Source organism: Anabrus simplex, chromosome 4 (assembly GCF_040414725.1).
Source record: "Anabrus simplex isolate iqAnaSimp1 chromosome 4, ASM4041472v1, whole genome shotgun sequence".
NCBI lineage: Eukaryota > Metazoa > Arthropoda > Insecta > Orthoptera > Tettigoniidae > Anabrus > Anabrus simplex.
This window is the reverse complement of record NC_090268.1, coordinates 367,400,789-367,427,199: the sequence shown is the minus strand read 5'-3', so window position 1 is coordinate 367,427,199 and position 26,411 is coordinate 367,400,789. Positions and strand designations below refer to the sequence as shown.

General features: G+C 38.0%; 1 protein-coding gene across 1 annotated transcript in view; it reads left to right on the top strand.

Moving 5' to 3' along the window:
- The window catches only part of shv (DnaJ homolog shv), a 64,907-nt gene extending 39,741 nt beyond the window's left edge, over positions 1 to 25,166 (top strand). The window contains exons 4-5 of the mRNA XM_067145805.2: positions 2,392 to 2,804; positions 15,347 to 25,166. Coding sequence (XP_067001906.2) covers positions 2,392 to 2,804; positions 15,347 to 15,411 — 478 coding nt within the window. The 3' untranslated portion in view covers positions 15,412 to 25,166. The remainder of the gene's footprint in view (positions 1 to 2,391; positions 2,805 to 15,346) is intronic.
- Positions 25,167 to 26,411: the final 1,245 nt, after the last annotated feature.

Here is a 26,411-nt window from a genome sequence, read left to right as displayed (position 1 = left end):
GAACTCCCAACGAGCTGAGAGCAATTAAGAAGACGACTACCATGTGGCGGTCCTCTTTCCGACCTTCATGGAGAGAGGCCATAGTACTGTGCAGGCTGAGGATAGGTCATTTACGATCCATGCACTCTTATCTTCTAAAGAGGGAAGACCCCCCAGTGTGTTCTTGTGGTGCCGACTTCACCGTGGCCCACATCCTCACAGAGTGCGCCGATCTCTCTGGCCTGAGACGGAGCCTCAGTCTGCAGGAAACACTCGAACGCATACTAGCCGATGACGCGACTACTGCTGATCTCGTCACCCGCTTTATGTGCGACAGTGGACTTATCAAAGGCATATAAATTACAAGTGTACTGTTACTCAGGGAAAGTATGTTCCCTTTTTATACGTTAGAAATCCTTTCAGCCTAATTCTATAATTGTTTTTTGTTTTATTTTGTACTGCGTTTCCAAATTCCTTTGTTGAATAAATAATTTTGTTTTATATTTAAAATTTATTTTCCATTTATTTGTTCAGAGAGGATGATTACCTCGTTGTACTTCCTCTTAAAACAAAAACCACCACCACCACCTAGTGGCCATGACCATCAAGTCTATATGGTCTGACACTGTGATTACCATGTTCGAGTCCTGTTCATGGAAAGAAGTTTCACTGTTGGGAATGTTGGTGTGGTAGTATACAATTATTAGATTGTGCTTTTGCTGGTGAGACCTAGTGTTTACCATGCACTGTGTCTTCTGGTATGGGCTAGAACAATTTTTTTACTTTCATTGAGCTGTCTCTCTCATCCTTGGCTTTGACAATATGAAAGTGACTGAGGTATGAACGATGCTAGTAATGCTTTTTCTTATGCAGTCAGTCCCTACTATGAATAGTGTGAAAATGTTGCTCATAGGGTTGGTTGGTGCATGCATTTCAGTGTGCTTGGCAAATACATATGTAATAGCAACTTCTGACTTGGTGAGAAAAGCAACGGGGAAACTATCTCACTGCTCATTTCACTAGTATGCCTCCTCAGTGATGCCTAGGCCATCTATGACAGTTAATGGTTCAGCTCTTGAGGTTCCAACCAGCCTTAGAGCTGAGGACTGAACATACATACAGATTGTGTGTACATTCGATTCCAAACCTCTACGCAGTGTTCATATGGAGTGAGAGCGTATGACATTGTTGATGGTGATTCATATGTTGGTTACAGACGTTAAGCCTTGAACAGGCCTCTTTGTGGTTTTCGACAGGAGTAGGCTATGTGCCAACACCGGGTTTCATCCTCTCCCTACCTAGTTATCTTCTTGTCTTGCACCCAGTCGTGCAGGTCACCAAAGCCAAGTCAAAATTGTGCTCTGGCACTCCTGCCATAATGATAACCAACCAAGCGACTGACCACTTAATGTATTTGGGGCTTGTATGGTTTCTCTCCACCTTTCTCCATTCACTACTGTGGCATAGTCAGTGTTATACTTTCTAAGGCTGTTCTTCACTAAATCCATCCAACTTGTTCTTGTCTTTCTCGACCTCTCTTCCCCTCCAGCTGAAGTTCAATTTTTTTTTTTTTTAAAATCTGAGTGGTGTATCCAAATATTTAAATAGTTCAACCTGTTCTTCTCGATGTTATAATTCATTTTTTCATTTTTATTGCTTTCCTTTTATCTTCATTGTTTAATCTGCCTCCCTTTTTTAATCTTGTGAACCATGTTCTACAAAATCTATTCATTTCAGCTGCCTGGGTATGGCTTTCATCTCTTTTCCTCATAGGCCAAGTCTCTGCCTTATACGTTGTTATGGGGGTAAAATATGTCTTGTATATTTGCTTACCCACAGCAGCTTTCCTATTTGTATTCTGCTGACTTCTGCATCCATTTACCATTACCTCTCTTCCTAAGTGCTTAAAGTGCTCTACAACTTTTGCATTCTTGCCTACAGTTTTTACTTTTCCTCTTCCTTCCAGCTTTCCTCTGGTCATTACCATTGTTTTACTCTTTTCTGCAATGATCTTCATTCCCCATTGTTCAATCTTTCCCCTTATGAAGTCCGTCTGTACCTGTACTCTCATGCTAATCTTTTATTAGCACAAATGAGGAAACTGTTGGATTCCTGTTCAGAATCACTCCTTTTGTCGTGCTGTGGATTAGCGCGGTGTGCAGATGTACAGTGATGTTCTGTTGTTTTAATTGATCATCCAACTCGAGCAGATCTTTAAGCTTCAGACACTGTTATCTTAACAATTATTTGTAGTCTGTGGTAGATGGATTAAAAAGTGTTCTGCAATTGTCAAACAAGCCATACGAGACATATTTCTCTCATGTGGTGTATAGATTTTTCATTGACTTTTACTATATATGTAATATCACATTGCTTTCTGTTCATCTTGTTTATTTTTGTTTTGTTTAATAGGTTAGTAAATGAAGAACGGACTTTGGAGATTGAAATTGAACCTGGGATGGTTGATGGCCAAGAAACAAAATTCATAGCAGAAGGTGAACCACACCTAGATGGAGATCCTGGAGATTTGATCTTAAAGATTCGGACTCTGCCTCATCCGGTATTTGAACGTCGAGGAGATGATTTATATACTAACGTAACGTTGTCTTTACCTGATGCCCTAGTTGGTTTCTCAATGGAAATAGAACACTTGGATGGTCACAAAGTGGAAGTGTCTCGTGATAAGGTGACATGGCCTGGTGCAAGGATACGGAAGAAAGGAAAGGGAATGCCAAATTATGATAATAACAATCTCTATGGCACTCTGTACATTACATTTGATATTGATTTTCCAAAGTCAGAATTGTCTGAAGAAGATAAGAAAGGTAACTTTTTAAGCTTTATTTATTCAAGAATACATTTTGGGTGTATGATGTGTGATCCTAGGATATAAACTTCATGGTTTTGATCCGTATTGAATTGTGATCACAACAAGAACTAAAGTTATGTCACAATGGTAAAACTTTCCAATACTATACAGTAAAACCTCGATTATCCGTCCCTTGATTAACCGTTCTGCGGATTATCTGTCACGTAAAACTTATTTTTAAAAGCAGTGTACAGTCACTCCAAAACTGAATGAGCGTAGTCTTGATGTCAGTAATAATAATAATAATAATAATAATAATAATAATAATAATATCGGTTTTACATCCCACTAACCACTTTGATGGTTTTCGGAGACGCTGAGGTGCCAAAATTTTGTCTTGCAGAAGTTCTCTTACGTGCCAGTAAATCTACCGACACGAGGCTGACGTATTTGAGCACCTTCAAATACCACCGGACTGAGCTAGGATCGAACCTGCCAAGTTGGGGTTACAAGGCCATCGCCTCAACCATCTGAGCCACTGAGCCACTCAGCCCGGCTCTTGACGTCAAAGTATCTTGATACAGTATTCTGTTTTGGAGTGACTGTACATTGACTCACAGACTCTTGAGTCCACGATCATAATGTACAGTAACTACTGTACATACACGCACATAGACTGGCAATCGGCATTGGAGACATGACTTCATACATTTTTTTTACTACGTAATTTTATGTTGTGTAAAATTATTTCAGTTTTAACTGTTACAAAAGAAGAAGGATGTTATTCAATTTCAACAGTCACAAACTTCATTATCCATTCCATTGTTGACAAGTAATGTACTGTAATGTGCCCTCTCCCAGCCCACGGAGCGTAGAGTGTTGCATGCTGGTCATTTTATAATATTATAATACCTCATTATAATAGAGAAATAAAGAGACTAAGAAGGAGGTGCAGACTGGAAAGAAATAGATTTAGAAATGGCTGTGGAAGTAAGGAGAAATTGAAGGAACTTAATAGAAAATTGAATCTAGCAAAGAAGGCAGCTAAGGATAACATGATGGCAAGCATAATTGGCAGTCATACAAATTTTAGTGAAAAATAGAAGGGTATGGATAGGTATTTTAAGGCAGAAAGGTTCCAAAAAGGACATTCCAGGAATAATTAATGAACAAGGGGAGTGTGTATGTGAGGATCTTCAAAAGGCAGAAGTATTCAGTCAGCAGTATGTAAAGATTGTTGGTTACAAGGAAAATGTTAAGATAGAGGAGGAGACTAAGGCCAATGATGTATTAAAATTTACATATGATAACTATGACATTTACAATAAGATACAAAAGTTGAAAACTAGAAAAGCAGCTGGAATTGATAAGATTTCTGGGGATATACTAAAGACAATGGGTTGGGATATAGTACCATATCTGAGGTACTTATTTGATTATTGTTTGGTCGTAGGAGCTATACCAGATGAATGGAGAGTTGCTATAGTTGCCCCTGTGTATAAAGGAAAGGGTGATAGACATAAAGCTGAAAATTACAGGCCAGTAAGTTTGACATGCGTTGTTGTATGTAAGCTTTGGGAAGGCATTCTTTCTGATTATATTAGACATGTTTGCGAAATTAATAACTAGGTTCGATAGAAGGCAGTTCGGTTTTAGGAAAGGTTATTCCACTGAAGCTCAACTTGTAGGATTCCAGCAAGATATAGCAGATATCATGGATTCTGGAGGTCAAATGGACTGTATCGCGATTGACCTGTCTAAAGCATTTGATAGGATGGATCATGGGAGACAACTGGCCAAAATGAGTGCAATTGGACTAGACAAAAGAGTGACTGAATGGGTTGCTATATTTCTAGAAAATAGATCTCAGAGAATTAGAGTAGGTGAAGCTTTATCTGACCCTTTAATAATTAAGAGGGGAATTCCTCAAGGCAGTATTATCGGACCTTTATGTTTTCTTATATATATAAATGATATGAGTAAAGGAGTGGAATCGGAGGTAAGTCTTTTTGCGGATGATATTCTGTATAGAGTAATAATTATTTACAAGATTCTGAGCAACTGCAACATGACCTCGATAATGTTGTGAGATGGACAGCAGGCAATGGTATGTTGATAAACGGGGTTAAAACTCAGGTTGTGAGTTTCACAAATAGAAAAAGTCCTCTCAGTTTTAATTACTGCGTTGATGGGGTGAAAGTTCCTGTTGGGGATCATTTTAAGTATCTAGGTGTTAATATAAGGAAAGACCTTCGTTGGGGTAATCACATAAATGGGATTGTAAATAAAGGGTACAGGTCTCTGCACGTGATTATGAGGGTGTTTAGGGGTTGTAGTAAGGATTTAAAGGAGAGGGCATATAAGTCTCTGGTAAGACCCCAACTAGAGTATGGTTCCAGTGTATGGGACCCTCACCAGGATTACCTGATTCAAGAATTGGAAAATATCCAAAGAAAAGCAGCTCGATTTGATCTGGGCGATTTCCGACATAAGAGTAGCGTTACAAAAATGTTGCAAAGTTTGGGTTGTGAGGAATTGAGAGAAAGAAGAAGAGCTGCTCGACTAAGTGGTATGTTCCGAGCTGTCAGCGGAGAGATGGCGTTGAATGACATTAGTAAACGAATAAGTTTGAGGGGCGTTAATAAAAGTAGGAAAGATCACAATATGAAGATAAAGTTGGAATTCAAGAGGACAAACTGGGGCAAATATTCATTTATAGGAAGGGGAATTAGGGATTGGAATAACTTACCAAGGGAGACGTTTAATAAATTTCCAATTTCTTTGAAATCATTTAGGAAAAGGCTAGGAAAACAACAGATAGGGAATCTGTCACCTGCACGACTGCCCTAAATGCAGATCAGTATTGATTGATTGATTGATTTCTACTTCAGAATGATACAACTTATTTGGTAGCGTGTAACATATCCAAGTACCGTACGTAGATCTTTCATATCGTTCTCTGTCAAGGTTAAATTTTTTCACCACAGGCTACTGCATTGTAAATGTTTCTCAATGCACAGGTATCGGAAACCAGCCTAGTGGTCCGTCATTGTCAACCTCTGCTATTAGTAGACAGATAGGCTACATTCTGTACTGTAGAGCAAAGTAAGGAAATGTGAGACTGACTGAAAAAGTTAAACATTTATTTTTCATTGTAACAGCTGAGAAATGTTGAGATCGAAATCTGCAGTAAAAAGAAAACTTGTAGTTTTAACCATACAAAATAAAGTTAAGATAATAGTACGAACCACACCCGGGTGACTGGAGTGGGACATTGATGATGATGATAATCAAACGGATGAAGAAAGGTGAACTAGTTTCAAATTTAGCATCAGAGTTCGGTGTGGGTGTGACAACAGTGTGGGACCTAATGAAGAATAAAGACAAAGTGTTGCAGTTTGCGGCGAGTTCTGACAGTTCGCATGGAATTGATTATTTTCACCATGTTGGTTAATCCTGTCTGTATTGACTTATATTCAAATTTCTATAGAACACTTTCCCACCTTGTCAATACTTTACATGTTTTATTATACAGTAGAGTCTTGATTATCCGACCTAAACGGGACCTGGAGTACGTCGGATCACCGAAAATGTCGGATAATACAGAACAACTTTGAAAATGAACTGAAACAAACAGGAAGGCTGTACTTTAGTACTAAAACAATGGCATGTTTTATGGTACTCTATTTATTGAATTATCAGTTCAATTGTACAGTACATGCAGTATTGAACGAAAGACATTTCAAATGTCTTACGAAAAGAAACTTGCGAACAATGTCTGCTTGCCTGCTGATCCACGTTTTCTTGCTGCGAGATCCCGCCATCGACGAAAAATCAGCACCTCCGTTGCGCTTGCTTCTGGCTGTTGCTCAACGTAGGTTAATGCCATTTCCAATGCACTTAATCCTTCACTATGAGTCATCGTTTTCTCCTCTTGTTCTGCAATGCTTTGTTCTTCATCATCATCATTCTCATTCCCAAAAGCATTCACAAAATCAATATCAGGGTCGGTTAGTTTGAACAGCTGATCTTGTGCACACAACTTACTCACGTCGTCAGTCGTAGCATCCTCACAGCCAGGAATGCAATTCAGTAGGGGCACAATATTTTCCATGTCTTCTTGTACCACCTCCTCTCGATGTTCAACCTCACTCAACAATTTGTTCCAAGACTTTGCTAATGTTGTTGTTTCAACTTCTTTCCAAGACTGCGCTATCCAGTATGCCACGTCTTTCATGTTGATTCGTTTTAACTTTTCTATCACGTCGTTGCCATTGTCCATTTTCTCTATCAGGGATGAAAGGAGTGTCCGCCGATATTTCCTCTTCAATGTTACCAGCACACCTTGGTCCATTGGCTGGCATAATGACGTTACGTTAGTAGGGAGGAACATGACTTTGAGGTCACCACTTCGAAGTTGCTCTTCATTTGGGTGTGATGGAGCGTTGTCTAGTAGAAGAAGCGCTTTTCTAGGGAGATTGTTCGAAGCAAGAAATTTTTCTACATCTGGAACAAACTGTGTAAAAAAAACAGTCTTTAAAGATGTCAGCAGACATCCAGGCAGTGTTCTGATTCGTGTAATGGACTGGAAGAGCATTAACAGACATGTTTTTAAAAGCCCTAGGCTGCTTTGGTTTACTGATCATAAACAATTTTGCTTTTAAGTTCCCAGTAACATTACTACAGGCAAGAACAGTAACTCTTTCCTTACAACGCTTGTAGCCCGGTGCAGACATCTCGGCTTGGGCTCCGAGAGTTTTTGATGGCAGCATCTTGAAATTTAGCCCAGTCTCATCACAATAAAAAATCTGATCACCGGTTAATCCTCCAGCAAGATTATTTCTTGAAATTTCACAACCTCATCGGATTTAGCTGACAGTTTTTCTCCACAGATATTAAGCTGCCGAATGCCATACCGCTTCTTCCACTGATCAAGTCACCCCGCACTGGCAGTAAAATTAGGGTCCCCTTCATTAAACTCCTTCTGGAAATACACTGCCTTTTCTTGCAGAATGGGGCCAGATATTGGCAGGCCCTTTTCCCAGTGTTGAGTGAACCAAAGAAGCACTTCACTTACTTTTTCGTATTCACATTTTTTCATTGTTTTTCTAATTTTCAGTGCATCACTTATTGCTCTGGTAGGGCACCACTTTTCAATTTCTTCCCTCTTTCTTTTTTCCAGTCTTCCACTGTAACATGTCCGATACCATAATCTGAAGCCACTTTTGAAGAGTTTCCCCTTTGTCCAGTCTCTTTAATGCACTCAACTTGTCCTCCACAGAAACAATCACTTTCTTCCGTTTACTCGCCATACTCACAGAGGAAATGCAAACTATAAAATCCGCACCCAACCAATACTACAATGAACAATGGCTGAAGACTCGCTGCACCTGTCCTTGAGAGAAAAACCGGTCCTACCGCCAGCGGTCAGACCAGTGCTTGTCCCACGGTCGCACCCTCAACACCGGGTGTCCCTGAATTTAGTCTCCACCAAAAGTTCAAATTAAGTCTACCAGTGTCGGATAACACAGAAGGTCGGATGAGCGGGACCCTACTGTACTTAATTACCGTACAGCTTTCGAGAGCTAACTACTGTCTTCTTCAGTAGTGCCAAACATCAATTAATCTTTGGACTTGGTATGTTGGTAAAAATATACTTATCAACAGAACAATTATATATAAATCGTGAAATTTTAAAAATATTTGTGTTTCAACTTTTACTTACTTACTATGTCATTTATTACAAACTTTAAAATATAAATTTTCAAATCATAAATGAATAAAATCTATTAAATTGGTCACGATATGCTAAAATTTTAAGTCTACTCTGCTCTTGGAACTTACGTCCTTATTTACATTTATAAAAGAAATGGAATGTTTCTTTGTGTCTAAATTTACCTTTGTCATTTAGTAAAACACTTTAAAATAGAATAATTTTCAATTCATAAAATAAATAAATAAATAAATAAATAAATAAATAAATAACACCTATTAACTTAGTCACTATGTTGAACTATTTTCTGCTCTCTTCTTGAAAATTTCTCCTTTGCTTAAGTCCTAAAAAAACCCATTATATTTAAATTTCTAATCTGTAATTCCATTACCTTATTTATTCGAATAAGTCACTTAACTTACTGCTATATTTCCGAGCCCTCTCACATAAATCGGAATTTCCTCCTCTTAATCCTGTCCGACCATGCTAGCCATTTTAACTGTCCAATTCCTTTAAAATAAACAACCAACAAACCAACTTTAGAGACATTTTTTTTTTTTTTAAAATACAAAAAAGACGGCTTAGATGACCGGGGAATTTTATTTTACTTATTTCAGTTTCAACTAAATTTATCCACAAATTAAAATTACATAACACTGGTCTGAACCAAACAATATGTCCTCGCTTGCTGTCAATGACCTTACGTGTCAAGCTGCTACTATAGTAATAGCCCCATTCCAAAGAGTGGGGGCAACTGCCCCTGCACACCCCCTCTTGTTGCTGCCACTGTATTTGTCAACGACGATAACCATTTGAAAGTGACAAGATTGTTAAATAAAGTGATTAGCACCACGTACGGCATCAAACAGACACAAGATATTGTAAAAGAAATCTTAACTATACCCAATGAGGGTTCAAATTCAGGCCCTCTCAAGTTACAGATAGACGCCTTAGCAGTCACGACCACAGAAATGCGTATTTCGGCGCTAAAGGAAGCAATACTACAAATTAAAATCAGAAACAGCCCATTAATTTTCAGTGGCGTTCGATATTAAGTGTTTGCATTGAATGAGCCTCATGCATCGAATGACCTTTCGATATTATAAAATGGGAGTCAAATATCAAACAGTATTTCATTTTAGAAATAAATATGAAGACAGGTAAACACTCACAACACAGGAAATTAATAAATATGTATGTATGTATGTTAATACAACTATTATTTAAAGGATACCTTCTGAAGACACTATTTTACCAGCAAAAACAGATAATCACAGGGACACTGCACCTTAGTAACAATACAACAATCTCATTGAAATCCCTCCAACACCAAAGTTCTGCGACTTTCCCACACTTGCCAACACGGTAACGACTTTGACCTATCGATTGACATAAAGCTAGGTTTGGAGGGCTAAATTTAGAAATCTCAAATGTTATTTAAAGTTATCGATATCCTCATTTTGCAACAAGGTATGTGAAGTGTTTGATATTTAAAGGGCGTTCGATATATAGTGCCATTACCCTATTTTTAAGAACTTTGTTTTATTTAAAGTGTCCACGTCATCAATACACATCACTTCACAAGTGAAAATATATGTAATTTTAGCGTCTAAACGTAATTCGGTACATCTTTAGTCTTGCTAGAAGACTTCTTCAGCCGTAGCATCTCACTGTAACTAATAACATAAAAGCACTATTAACCCTTTCCACTCGAGTGTCGACCTGAGGTCGACCGCTATTGAGCGACAGCTCATGTGTAGACCCTCAGTCGACACAATGTTTCGCCGCTCGTTGCTAGATTACTTGACATGCCAGGGCTTTTGTACTTCGTTTGGTAAGTGCTGGTCCCTTCCAGAAACTGAAAGAAACCAAATAAGTGTGTTTTAGTTTCTCTTTGCTCGGCAGAATTGCTCAGTTTCTTTGACAATGGGAAGCAGTCACGGTGAAGCAACATGGCGGCACACAGTCTTGACCGAAGCTGAGATTCTTGCGTCTATCTTGGCTGATTTTTATGATAGTGACCATGAAAGTGATGAAAATTTTGAATCTGGTGATGAAAGTGATATATCCGTGAGTGATTCAAGTAACAATATTGATATCTGCGTTGCAAGAAATCGTGGAGGAGGCGATAATATTATGACTCGTCCTGGTCCCAGTCATACAGTGCTGACTTCAAACATACCTTGGATATCATGTAGAACGGTTGATGCAGGATTACCCAAATTTCCTTACAGGTTAGTCAGTGGATTCATAAGTTGTGGCAATAGACCTAAAATATAATTAGAGTACTAGCAGCTATTTTTTACTGATCAGTTGCTAACCTCTATTGTCCATGAGTTAAACAAATTTGCTGAATAAGGCCACGGCCGCTTCCTTCCTGTTCCTAGGCCTTTCCTATCCCATCATCGCCATAAGACCTATCTGTGTCGGTGCAACGTAAAACAAATAGCAAAAAAAAATAAAAATGCTGAAATGAAAATACAGAATAATACTCCATTTTAGAAGAGATCAATCTGGTTTTCTTGGAAAGCTGTGACTTAAGAAGACCTGAAGGCATTTATTGGTGTAATTATTAACATGGGGATGAACAGTAAGGCAGAAATGCAGAATTATTTTAGTGAAGACTGGTTGGATAAGCAGGTGTTCTACAAAGATGTGTTCTCTAGAGACAGATTTCTACAGATATTCTTGAATCTCCATCTTTCTTCCCCTGAAGCTGATAAGGCAGGTCCACAATCTAGAGGTTTGAAGGTCAGAAATATAGTGTCTTACCTGGACATAAAATTTAGGGAACACTTCATTCCATGAAGGAATCTGAGTGTTGATGAATGCACTGTAGGCTTCAAGGGTCGTGTCGTGTTCAAGTGTTACAATAAGCAGAAACCAATTGTGGGGACTACGTATTTATGTTCTGTCAGACTCGAGTACTGGATACGTATGTGCGATTGAACCATATTTACTGTAATGGTAAATAGGAGAGGTCTGCCATTACAAGCGAGAAAAGCCGCAACAAAGAGAATGAAACAACATGACATTATTGCACTCCGAACAGATAACACTTCACGCTTGGTTTGGAAGGACAAGCGTATTATTGCTATGCTGTCCACTTTCTATGACAATGCCACTCAGCCTGTGCAAAGAATAAGACATCAAGGTGCCGAGGAAATTGTGTGCTTATAATCAATACATTGGGGGGGGGGGTTGTCTTTCTGACTACTATGCTAGCTCATACCCATTCACACATAAGTCAGTGAAGTGGTGGAGAAAAATGTTCTTCTGGCTTCTGGAGATCATAATAGGTAACAATGGAATGACCCATCTGAAGTTCAGGAAAAACTTGGTAATACAACTTGTAGGAAATGTGCAGAATTCACAGAACAGGAAAAGGGGAACTTCCTCAACAGATGAAGAAGTGAAGCTGTGGCAAACTGCACCTGCTTTACCCCCATCCCGAAGGAAAAAACTAAGGATTGCAAGGTTTGCAGTGACAGGAAAGTTGTTGGAGGGAGACGAGAGACAGTCCACTTCTGTAAAACCTGTGAGAAGCAACCAGTGCTCCATCCAGGCATTTGCTTTGAACGCTTCAACACATTCAAGACATACCGTTAAAGAAGTGAAAAACATTATTTTGTGTCCTGTGAATACCATACATTCATTAATTTTGTATTTCCTTCCTGTATATATTGTTACAACCGGTACTTAATACCAGGTTTTAAAATATGAAGAACCGGGCGAGATGGCCGTGCGCATAGAGGCATGCGGCTGTGAGCTTGCATCCGAGAGATAGTGGGTTCGAATCCCACTGTCGGCAGCCCTGAAGATGGTTTTCCGTGGTTTCCCATTTTCACACCAGGCAAATGCTGGAGCTGTACCTTAATTAAGGCCACGGCCGCTTCCTTCCAATTCCTAGGTCTTCCTATCCCATTGTTGCCATAAGACCTATCTGTGTCGGTGCGACGTAAAGCCCCTAGCAAAAAAAAAAAATGAAAAATGCTGACAAAATATAAGTTGGAAGAAATCAGGACTTACAAATAATATGAGTGGAAAGGGTTAAATATCACTATTGAATATTATTGAGTACATCAGCTTGTCTTCTGAGGAATCTTTAGAAAATATATGTGCAACGGTTTGTTTTGGTTACATTCTACACAATTTCTTAAGAATATTTTGAGTGTGCATTTCTTAAGAATATTTTAAAGATTATTTTAAGTGTGTATTTTAAAATATTCTTAAGAAATTTTGTAGATTGTAACCAAAACAAACTGTCGCACAGACATTTTCTAAAGATTCCTCAGAAGACATGTTGATGGACTCAGTAGTATTCAATATATTCAGTAGTGATATCTAATAGTGTTTTTACTTTCAAGTTATTATTTTTAGTCAGATACTTCGGCTGAAGAAATCTTCCAGTAAGATGAAACATGTACCATATTATGATTAGATACTAAAATTACATGTATTTTCATTTGTGAAGTGATGTGTGTTGATTAAGTGGACAATTTAAATAAAGTTCTTAATCAAATTACATCAATACGGACCATTACAATGAAATTTGTCAATTGTAAGTGGTATGTTCCGAGCTCTCAGTGGAGAGTTGACCTGGACCGACCTTAGTGGTTGAATAAGCTTGCGTAGAATTTTCAAAAGACCGAGCTCGATAGCTGCAGTCACTTAAGTGCGGCCAGTATCCAGTAATCGGGAGATAGTGGATTCGAGCCCCACTGTCGGCAGCCCTGAAGATGGTTTTCCGTGGTTTCCCATTTTCACACCAGGCAAATGCCGGGGCTGTACCTTAATTAAGGCCACGGCCGCTTCCTTCCAATTCCTAGGCCTTGCCTATCCCATCCTCGCCATAAGACATATCTGTGTCGGTGCGACATAAAGCAAAAAAAAAAAAAAAAAAAAATTCAAAAGTAGGAAAGATCGAAATATGAAGATAACATTGGAATTCAAGAGGACAAATAAGGGCAAATATTTATTTATAGGAAGAGGAGTTAGAGATTGAGTAATTTACCAAGGGAGATGTTTGATAAATTTCCAACTTCTTTGAAATCACTAGGTAAACAATTGATAGAGAGTCTGCACTAATGCAGATTAGTGGTGATTGATGGATTTATGATTGAGATCAGGTTTATACTTTAGTCTCCATACAGTGGATATGAATGTACAGTACTCTGTTCATTGGCATAAAAACATGGAAACATTCTTTCTTCCCAGTTCATTAGGGTGTGTGTGTTCTTGTCATTAGATCTGTAGTTCCATTCCTGTTTATGATTTTTGAAATCTCCTACGTAAACAGTTGGGTGTGACCACACACAAATACTTGATTAGGCGAGTTGGTACTAGGTGGTTTGCAGATGTTGGAAACTTCAATATCGCTTATTCTGGTACAATGGTATGAATGTCCTCATTTAATGGACTTGGAACAAGGAAAGCATTATCTGGAGTGTTTCACATTTAGGTGGCATTACCGTGTGCATGATACGTAGCTCCCAATAGGCATAGTTGATACTGAAACCAGCACATTCATATTGTTGGTTGGGAGAAATTTAGATAATTATAATGTGTTTATAATGTCTGTTTTGTGCAGCTTCAGTTTTCTTAAGCCTTCAAGGGCCAAACATTGAAAATAAATGCTCTTTATTAGGGTGATTTATGGTGAATTAATGTAGACAAAGAGTTAATTGCTCTTTGTAGATGGAACAAGTTTAAAGATTATCTTGTCTAACTAGTGAAGCTCCCTGAGCCTTTAGCTGTTGTGGGACTGTGCTGTTTACAAAAGAACAGACACCACCTTTCTGTTGCATTGGCCTTCTCTTTAAGCTTATTGCAGTTAATAGAACTGAATTTCCTAGAACATTCATTCATCCACCATTTTTGCTTGCTGGGTTGTGCAGTTGTGACTAGAATCACTTTGTGGCCTGCAAGTCACATGGGGATAGTTAGAACATTACTGTTTCTCGGTTGAAACAATGAGCGAGCCTAGCCTAGCAGGGAAGTGGGTGGGAAAAGGGGTGGTGGTGGAGCACTGCATCTATCTAACAACTACTCTGTTGAATTGTTCTCTGCTGTTCTCAGTCAGGTTTATTGCACACATGCACCATCCTACAGTAGAGCGTATTGTTTAGACTTGGGTGGAAAGTATTTCATGTAAACAGACATTTTTTGAAGGAGTGAGTAGGTTGCTATCTTTGTGAGAAATTCCTTAGTGCAATATATTATAAATTATAACCTCCACTTTGTGAGACTTATTGTTGATTTCCTTCTTCTTTATTTTCTTGCAGATTAGTAGAATGTGGAGATTTTCCTTTTTCATTTGCGTTTCCATGTTTGTCTTTTTCTCCTCTTTCTATTGCTCCCTCTTCCCATTCTGACCTGTCATATTTGTCCTATTATGTGTTCATTTTCATGTTCCCATTTCTGTATATTTATGAAATTCCTCAGTGGACATTTTTTATTGACTCATCCAAAGGCATGTTACTGCATAATGGAAATGGAACACCACTAAAGCACAAAATTGATAATGTGGGATTTTGATCACAACATTATCATTCATTGTGTGGCAGATCAGTACTGTGTATTTCCACTTTAGGCCCTAAGGCATGCTTAAATATACTAATGATCATTTTCTGCAAATCATTGGATTGGTGTGAGAATGAATGGTGTTTCAACCAAAATTCTTCTATACAAGTTGAGATGTTAGACCTATACATTTTCTCAAGTTTGGTGGCATCTTAGACATACCAGTTTCAGCTTTATCACTGATGAACCAACTGTTGATGATATTTAAGTACCACATATTGGTTAGCATAACTAATTGTTCTTTTTTTCTGTTTCTCTTGTAGCAATAAAGAGTATCCTGAACCAGAGTTCAAACAACAAGGTATACAATGGTCTCCGTGGATTTTGATGATACTTGAAATATATATCTTGTGCAATTGACATTAACTATGTGAGACATTACAATATGCAGGAACTATATGAAGCAGCTGTATGTTGGTCTTGGGTACAGTATGTTCTGCCCATTAGTGAGATTTATGGGAAAACATATGTATGGAAGGTTTGTTCCACTAGTGGCTAGATGTGCAACAGATTATGCAGTTGCTGAGTTATGACTATCATAGTGATTTGATACTGATCCTCCGAACAACAGCACAGTTTTCTTACCTTTATTTCCAAATGTTTACTACCCTTGTGCAACCATTTGCCCATTTTGTTTTGTTTTGTTTTGTTATATTTCATTTTACTGTATTATTTCGTTTTTGATGAAAAGCTTTTCTATACATAATGTACTGCATTGCAGAAGGATACTTACAGTGATATGACATGACTAGGAAGTGGATTTTTGGGCAAACCATATAGTTAGATTGCTTCATGTAGACCACATAATATGCAGAAATATTATTTTACCTTTCAAATGTAGACTTTCTGGATGTTCTACAATGTGTAGCTGGATACACATTTAGAGAATAGCTTAATGAAGAACACTGCATTGACCTGTAAATAGGGTTGCCAGTTTGGATTGGGTCTAAACCCAGAGACTTGGTTAACAAAAACAACTTAAAAGAAGCCAAATAAACAATATGAATGTATCCATTCATAGTAAATAAATAAATAAATAAATAAATAAATAAACAAACACACCATATTGATACTTCTCAGAGCTCCTAGCACATTCCAGAAGAGACTTTTTTCCAGAACCATGTTATTGAAATTTTGACATGACAATTTTAAATTCAGCTGGACACAAATCTCAGCAGTTACCAGTTCTGTTGGAATTCTGTTCCTATCATCTGACCATAAAGCTTTCATAATACTAAACTCTTGCTCGTCATGTGCATTACTGATTGGGATAGCAAGCACATGCTGATTATTCCAAGCATGTTCGGTGAATCCACATTTCTCAAAAATTCATATCACAGTTTACTACAACTATTAGTTTTCCTATCAACTGTTGACATTAATGAGTCCAAAATGGTGAACTCATATATTTCATTGCCATCAAAATATACGTGAAGTTTATTTGCTACATCAACCAAAGTATTGAATAGAAATAGGTTTTCCTCACATCAATCCAGTACAGATACACTTTTGTACATGTTATCATTGAAGTCATACCATTTATTTATGTTTTAACAACCCGTCATAAACCGTTGTGCACTCTGTGATTTCATTTGTTTTTTAAATTTCTGTAAGATTTCTATTGATATACATTAACTTCAAATCCAAAGAAGTTATCCTCTTAGCAGGTTTTTTTTTTTTTTTTCATCAACCATTACCGTATACATGTCTGTGAAAAGAGTATCCTCTTTCTCCAGAATTTTTATTTCTTTGCAGAAAATAAGTAGCGTTGCATTTAAGACATACGAAAGCACTGTGGCAGTGATAAAGAATATTCATTGAATTTATTTGGTTGAGAACTAATAAATTTCCAAATAAGAGAGTGTGATTTTTCTTCTCTTCGAGCTAAATAGTACATCTTTACAGGCCACCACATTTTAACAATACGCTCAGCAGTCGACTGTTAAGACAACCATTGCACAACAATGTGATATAATATTTTTGCTTTTTTTCTTGTGCTAGTTCACAAAAAGTCAGAAGGTCTTCATCGCTTTTTGATGATGAGGAAGAGTCTGCACATACTTAAAAAAAAAAACAAAAAACGACTCTACATTGTACTTTACCATATTTAACACAATTATGAAGCTCATGACCAATGGGGCTTCATTCACATTCATTCCATCCTTGACACGGTCGAATGACTGGAAACAGGCTGTGGATTTACATTTTCATGAAGCACATGACTGCAACAATTGGCTTTAATTATGTTGGTATTTTCTTGTTTCATTTTTATAAATATGAAATTATGTCTGCCGAAATTTACAGAAGCATTGTCGGCTGAATATGCAACTACATTGTTTAAACTTAAACCATTTTTCAACAATTTTATTTTATTAAAAATACCTTCCATGGATTCATTAGAATCATCGTAGGATTCGAGATCTTTATTAAGTTTCTCTTGTGTTTAGATAAATGAGTAACAGCCAATGGAAAATGTTTATTTCCCTCATTTGATGGGTCTGTTCGTATTGAAAATGGAATATTGTCTTTTATATTGCTTACCAGTCTCTTTTTAGCATATGGTTAAAAGCATTCTTTTCACTAATAACTCACTGGTTCCTTCACAACTGATTTTAGCTGCTGTGGGGACTCTTCGAAAACTTGAAAATATAATTTGTTACTGCAGTCTTGATAGTTATATGCTCGACTCCATGAAATGTCAAAGTTAATTCCGATGCTATAAATTTGTCCTGTTCTGCGGTAGGCCTACTTTTTTTTTTGTGTGTGTTTGGAAAGAATTGAAGGAGGGACTGTTTCCACTTCTCTTGCAGTCGTGTGTATGTGTATTTTTTAATTGCCTTTATGCCATCATGTTTAATAGTAAATGAAATAAAAGATATTGTACATTTGCACGTAATATTATCACTCTTCTGTAACCACTGATTATAATTTTCATTCTCCAGCTACTCAACCTGGAAAGAAGACATATCTCTTCTTTGCCAGATTATCCTTGTCCATTATACTCTCTGTATCGGTCACAATAACACTAATTAATTTGCACAACTGCCTTGACCAATCGCTTGATTATTAGCAATTGTCTCGCTGTGCCTCAAACGGGAAATAAGAGTCGGACACAGCATAGGCTGCCGACTGACCTTGAAGAAGAGACTTGCATGTAGTAAGTGGAGACCAGACCTGCAGTGCATATCACCCAGAAGTCATGTTACTACAGCGACAGTAAAACAGCTCTTAAATTTAATTTCAAATGTAAAACAGCCCTTTTGTAATGGGTTATAACATTAGATAGCTGAAGCCGTGTACCAATAATAGCGACCTTTCTTTAAAATGAGAAAACATCCTGAGATAATTATGTTAACCCAAAGACCCGGAATTTGCACTTGAAACCTGTGCATTCTCCGGGGATCTGGCAACCTTATTTGTCAACCTTTTCGCTTCTACAGTCTGATTGTACTCAAAAGTGGAAGCCACTGCTATGAGGTTACAGATTTCATTCAAACTTGGGGAGGTTGATCTACATCAAAAATAAACATATGCCTGAAGGTTTGTATCATTGGCCCTTATTTAGCGAGAAAATGGCCCTTTAAATTTAACAGCCTATATATGTGTTGGCATTGGGGGTGTATCTGTAGCACCGCTGTTCTGGTGGTCAGGATTCCTGACTTCTGTGCAGGTGTCTCGGGTTCAAGGCTTGTTGTGCCTCATTTCTTATTTTCTTCTCCCGTTTTCCGTTATCTTCTATCTGTTTTTGTCTTATTCCATAGGAAATTCACAGATTAAGTATAAGTTCAAACATGTTTGTTATGATACAGTTTATATTTAATCTATGAAATAAATTAAAAATTACTCTTCAGTGTACCTTGAGCCCGATATGCCTACATATAAGCCAGTGCATGCTGACCGCTAGACCAGCGGTGCTACAGGTATATAGACTGTTAAATTTAAAGGGCAATTTTCTTGTTAAATAGGGCCAATGGCACAAACCTGGTTATTTTTTATTTAGACCAACCTCCCAAAGTTTGAACGAAATTGGTGACATGTGGCCTCTCCTTGTCAGTATCCCATTTTTTGTAGGCCTAATTAGTCTAGTTTTCTAATCTCATTGGTATTTTTTTTAAACACAGCTTTTCAAAGGCTTTAATTGTATTTTTTTCCTGCACTTGGCTGTTCTTCATAGTTTATTACTGGGGACACTCAAATTATTTGAATGAAATGGTGCTGAATTCTTGAGTAGAAAGATAAAAAATTCCTGGGTAGGTAATTAAAATTGAATAGGAAACATAAATTCTTGGGTGTAAAAGACAAATTCTTCAATAATGTGGATCTTATGGAAATTCAAATGCAGGCAGTATTTTCAAATTATGCAAAATTATCACTACAAAAGACAGAGCCCGCCTCGTGGCCATGATCATTAAGACGTTGAAGTATAAATGGTCTGACACTGTAGTTAGCTGGTTTGAGTCCCATTGGTCGAAAAAATATTCACCATTAGAATATTGGCCAGCAGGGTAGGGGAGGTGGTGGTATACAATTTCTAATCACTAGAGTCCATGCCAAAAGCCTGGATTAAATTCCAATCCTGTCCACAATGCTCTTATGGAGTGAGGCATTTGACTCTGTTGATGGTGATTCGTCTCTCGGATGGTGATGTTAAGCCTTGAGCAGACCCCTTGGTGCTATTCGACAGGAGTAGGCTATGTGCCGGCACTGGGTGTCACTCTTTCCCTTCCTACTGTCATATGTCATGTCATTTATTTCATATCATTAATTCCTCTGATGAAGTTGATGTCAGGAAAGGCATCTGGTCATAAAAATCCGCCATGATAGTTTCATCTCACCTCACACCCGACTCCGTAGAGGAACGGGACAAGGGTTGGACAAACAAAACAGCACTACAGAAGACAGAAATTGCAAACTTTAAAGACAAAAAAGATATTTACAAACTTTACCTCCCTACTACCTTTATGCGTTACATTCATAATTGTAGCTTGACAGCAATTCTAAATTTGTCATTGTGAGATTAGTTCTGAAATCGGTCAACACACAAGAAAAGTTTGAAAAGAGTCTTTCACAATTTACGTGCCCTTAATGCACCATCAACAAAGAGTTGATGATCTTTGCGTATTGCCTTTAGAGTGTCTTCCACCGATATTTCCGCTTTCTTCAGAATATTCTGAAGACCCATATATGCGAACACTCCTTCATCAGGGGGAATACCCTTCTGTGGTGGTATTTTGCTGAATAGGGCCTTCAGTTTGTCTCCTGCTGAAGACTGTGACAACATATTCTATCTGTAGAAGAATTCAGACACGGCTCCAAAAATGTACGGGCTGGGTCCCCCAACATCAGGTTGTCCAACTTTGTATGCATATGGCCTGCTTTCTCCTTTTTTCCTCCATCACTCTGCCCCTAAAATTACCTTCCAGGGCATCCAGCTCTTCCTGAACTCCGTTGCTGAAAATTTCTGCAGCAATCACTTGTAACCGCTTCTTCAAATTCTGAAGTTTGGGATACTCATCCGCAGCAATTGGTTTGGAATTCGTCTCCAGTCTGAGCAATAGAGGTTTCATTACCGATGCTTCAGATTTAACAAAAAGAGCTTGCACATAAAGTGCTTGTAACTGATTCAGTTTTATTCTGCAGATGTGAAGATGCAGTGGTGAATGATTCTTTTCCATCATTGGATTGGAAAAACTTGAAAAGAATGGCCAAGTTATCTGCCAGCCACTCAATTGCTTCCAGCCAGGAATTCCGCCTTGTGGCAACAGGAATTGGGAACATCTCCGCCCCCAATTCTTTCTCCTGCAGGAACTGTTGGAAGGCGTGCCGTTTCTTGCTGGCATGGAGAAATGTTTGCTTAACGGAAACAACTAATTTGTTGAGGGACGACAGACAGGCTTTCACCCCAACACCAACCAGATTGACCTTATGTGCCCAGCATTGAATGTAAGGAGAGTTGTCTGGCAAGAGGAGTGAAAACCCAGCAAAACACAAGGTCATGTATTTGGCCGAGCCAATTACTAAGGCCACAATTTGGTCAAAGTTCATTTTTGTGCCCCGCAGTACCTCTGTAATTGTTCGAGCACACGTCCGTCCATTCACTGCCTCCAACGAAGTGACTGCTGCCACATACTGGTGCTGTGATGCGGAAGGTTCCACTCTAGACAGCAGAACAACAAAAATTGCCCTGCCCATCTTGTCGGTTGTTTCATCATACATGACAGCAGTTTGTTTGTTCTGTACAGCTATAAAAACCTCTTCAATTTTGCCAAGAGAGGCAAATATTCCCTACGAAGAACACTTCCTGGAAGGTCTCCACCGCCTACAACATTCTTCTTCACCAATTCCTTGAAAGCTGGGTGATCGGCCTTTTCCAAGCGAACGTTAGTTGATATCATCATCTCTATGGTTGAAGAGACAAAATCCAGTTTGGCAGCATAATAGCCAGAAAAAATGCAAGTAATTAATCCGTGCAGTTAAATTATCTGTAGTTCATACATCACAACCAACCATTACAGATACACGCATTAGTGAATACATCCCTCCACAGAGGGGGTTGGCAGCAGCAAGGGCAGAAGGGGTCAAGTCCGCTCGTGCAGCACAGTTCACACCTGTGACCTCACAGGTGTGGGAAAAGCGGAAGAAGAAGAAGAAGATTAAATATTAAGGATGAATAACTACTGCTTACAGCTTAAGTGAGAGGTTAATATTACAAAATCATTGCCGAGCTATATCAAGTCTCTTTGAAAAAAATAACATTGTCATGCTTTCGAGAGTTACTAGTCATGCAGCTTTACTTCACCCATTTTTGATTAATTCCTGATAGAATGCACAGTTTAAGAACAGCTTCATAGAAAAAACAAATTTGCTCCATATGTTGCCCCTTTAAAGCAACTGTATGGTGCACTGCAGATGCATCTTTCGAGTGAAGTTTTAACATGGAAGTGATTGATCTCTGTTATATGATACTAGGTCAGAATGCAACAAAACAAACACGCAATAAGATACCGATATTGCATTCATTATACACTCAATATCGTGTATCGGGCCATCCAGTGCATAAATAGGCCGTCACTTTCTATCTGACGACTCCTTGAGTGTTGGAAATGGTGTGCAATCTCTACTTAAGATATTTTGCAAACAATCCCTAACTCACTTTGCCGCCAAAGTTGGTGGTTTAACAGACCACTTCACCCACAACAAAATAAAAGTATTTACAAGAATATAACAATTGAATGTTAAGTTTCTTTTGCTCCTTTTGAACATCAGCCGCCTCGAACATTGTTGTCTGCTGCTTACGTGTCTTTGCTGCTTCCACATGGTGGCAGCTAGAAATGTGCTTTTTTTATGCCAACAGAAGTTTCCCATGGTATTCTTTTATTGCAGAAGCATTACTTCTCCAGACCTCTTCATTCTGTCCTGCGAGAACTGTTTGATTCGTTCATCTAAGCTCATTTTCGGTGGCATAGTGAACTAACCTGTTAAACTTGCGTGCATGCGTACTTATCCTTGCTGCTGTTCAAACGGAATTGAACTGAACGAGAACATGCAAATGGTTGATGAGCATTTGAAAACAAGCTATCCCGTGATGCAATGCTTCAGGAGAGAATCACATAATTAACAAACCAACGACTATGTGTTACGCGCCCGCACCTTGGTGGTTAGGATACAAATTTCATGTGCAAATCGTGGAATAAACACAAACACCTGCACATTTGGGTATTTCTGTATATCTTCGTATCTTCACCGACGATGTTACGTGCCCGTGCTTTGAAAATGTTTTAATAAAAGTCTGATAACTGTCTAATGCATGATTATTTCTCTAGTTGCAATAAATTTCACAAATAAACCTAAAAATTTGTATATGGAGCTGAAATGTCAACATTTTGTGAATAGTGTGTCAAATTACATTTCAGTTTGTAACACATGTCCTATATGCCTTTCCCCCATCATATTTAACACTTTGAAAATTTCGCGAGTATTGTGAGTCGTGAAATTTGAGTGTCCCTATTCATTACATACTGTGCCATGTCCCTGAGAACTACCATATTTTCAGAGATTACTTCTACGTTATATACCTTGGAAGTAACAATATATCTTTTTCCAGCATTTGGGCTATTTATATTTTGGATTATCCTAACTTTTGCCGTCATAGGGTATTTTACTTCTTTAGTTGCATAATTTACCTACTGCCTTGAAGGTTTCTTTGTTGTATCTGATATTACATGTATCTTGTAACTTTAATTACGTTCCCGAATCTTTGTTTGTTTATCATTTACTGACTTCTTGTCATTTAGCAACAGTCATTTCAACAAAAATGAAGGCTTTTCAAGCATTATTACATCCTCCCCACGCCCCCCAGAACTAATTCTAATGCCTTTATAGATTTCTTTCAATGTAAAATATTATGCAGTCTTATTTTCCTGTTTATTTATAGTGTTTTAAGGTCACACAGTACTGCTAAAGTTGAGATGTAGATGAAATATAAAACTTTTGTCTGCAATGTCTGTCGATGTGTGTGTTTGTGTGAACTGCAATCTAACCTTGATGTGCCTAACAATCTGTTCTCTAGAAATTACGTATAAGCAATAATTTACTGGAGAAAACCTTATATTGCAGATAGTCTCAATGCTGTGAAACCACTCTGATAAGTCATAGTGTGTTCATGTTTTGAATATTCCAGCTTAGTATGTAATATATTTTTATGAAGTTGGATGTTATTCGTTATTTATTAATGCACTGTCTGTTTCACGCAAGTCTTTGGAAGGATTGTCAGATATTGTGACCTGCTCAGTTTGTCAGTTACTGCTGGAATAATCTGTCCTTTTAGTACTGGGTTGTAGGAGAGTTCCAGGAGATGTGAATCCGGTGTGTTTGTGTCTGTGATAAAAAAAAAAATTGTTTGTATGCATGATTGCACCAATATTGTATGCATATGGATGAGTAATTGTTAAATCATATTTGATCTGACTGTAAATTAATTTTTGCAGTTGGACCCTGTATGAATGAATAAAGCCATTTTATAAAATAATAATAATGTTCATTATTGTTAATTATTTCTGAAATAAATTTAATAAATTACATTGTACATTTACTTCCACTTCTAAAGACAGTGAGCTGAAAAGGATAGGAAGACCACAGAAGGTGTGTGTGTGTGTGTGCGCATGCGCGCATATCCCTCAACCACAGATGTGCGGTCTCTCCGACCGCGCCAAAATTTCAAATGTTCATTTCAAAAGATTCCTGCCACTGTATGAATGTGAATGCACACGTACTTTCTGGCGGGAATCCAGTTGCGCTGTGCACTTAGTGGTGTTAAGTTATTTCGTGCAGTACTCAAGATATTAGGCATAGAATATCGCTAGCAGTCTCATAGACCGCACGTCTGTGGTAGCGTGATTGTTTCTATCCGTTCTCAGAATGGATACTAGACAAGGTCTTTCGCATGTCAGAGTTATTGATGAAAACTTTGATGACACAGTGCTTGAGTCCTTGAGAGTGATCATACTTATTATTGTACCAACAATACTAAATACAACAGTGTCTGTGTTGACGGCTCATTACGCACGTCTGTGGTTGAGGGATATGATACGTCAGTCTAGTTACAGGAAACAACAAAGAGGAGAAACACACAAGTACCTGAAAGCACAAGCTCGGTGTCTTCACATGTCGTCATCTTTATAGATTAACTCTCTCCTCATCAAACATAATTTTCCTTATTCTTTCCTCAGTCCTTGTCAAGATCATTCCTGTTTCCTGGCTTCCACAAGGGGTAGTGTCTCATGATTAAAAAAAAAAAAAAAAACCAATTTGCTTTACATCGCACTGGCTCAGTTAGGTCTTATGGCGACAATGGGATAGGAAAGGCCTAGGAGTGAGAAGAAAGCGGCCGTTGTCTTAATTAAGGGACAGCCCCAGCTCATGATTTATTGGAAAAGCTATACTGACCAATCATTGTGCTTTTCTTGATGTAAGTTTCTATACTCTTCCATAGCTTCCTGTCTAAGATTAATACTTTTTACACTTTCGGTGTATTCTGTTCATTATTGACTGTATTTCAATCAATATAGTGCTTGTTTACTTCTGTGTTTGTCTTTTGTTCATTTTATTTAACCTTTTTCTCCCTTTCCTGTGTTTATCTTGATGCATCCTGAACTTCTTACGTAATTGTGAGATTGTTTTCGAGAAAGACTCCTCACTGAATATTATTTTATCATTTTCCTTTATGAATTTGTTTGTAATGTGTATTCCTAAATTGTTATTTTTAGACATCTGTTTTTTACTATTGTTTATAATTTACAGTACTTTCATTATTAAATTAATTTTTACCACCACTATTTACTGTTATCCAAATGCAGCTGCGTCTGGGCATGTGGTTCCTCTCCATTCTGCTCTGTATCACCACTCCTTCATCGTTACGTTCCAGTTCAGATTGTTGCCTTATCCTGTTCTCAACCAGCTCCGTATATCATAATCTTAAGTCTTCCTTGTCCTCTTTTCATATTTCCATATAGGATGCGAGGACCATCCTACAGTCCATAATTTATCAACATAAATGTTTATTGTCACAATTGAAAAAAGAAATGACAAACCACTGTTATTGAAAAGTATTCAAGGAAGAGCGTTGAGTTGATCCATTTGGTATTTGAAAGGATGAGCTTTATTAAAAGAATATTTTAAATTCATGAATGATAATCTCAGAATTTTTATACATGTTTCCATAACTCAACAATCTATTATATAAACGTATTGAATTCATTCACATGGCAGTAGGTATAAAATGCCTCTGAGTGGAGACTCCACCGTAATAATAGCCTATATATGGTATGTGACTTCTGAACGTGCCTTGGAAAAGGTTAGGGCATAACCTCCAAGCGATGTGCAGTTCCTTGGGCACTGTGGGAACTGTGAAAATTGGGGCTACCAGTAGCAAATATCATGAAGGTGGGCATAATCTCTCTTATGACCCTGGCAGGAACGGCAGAAGTGGTGGATTTTGTGGAGAAAGAGAGTATAGAAATGATGGGGTTGAACAAAGCTAAATAGAAGGGAAAAGGAAAGAAGAGAATGAGGAAAGGATGTACACTATACTGGAGTGATAGCCAAGAGGCGAAAAATGGAGCGGGCATGATAACTTCCAAACAGCTGGAGGAGTATGTGGATATGGTAGAGTACATCAGCGACAGGATGATGAAAATTAAACTGAGAATGGGGAACAAAGTGAAGGACTTAATACAAGTGTATGCACCACAGACAGGGAACTAAAAGGAGGATACTGAGGAATTTTTAGAGAAACTAGAAAAGGAGATAACTGATGTGGAAGTGATTATC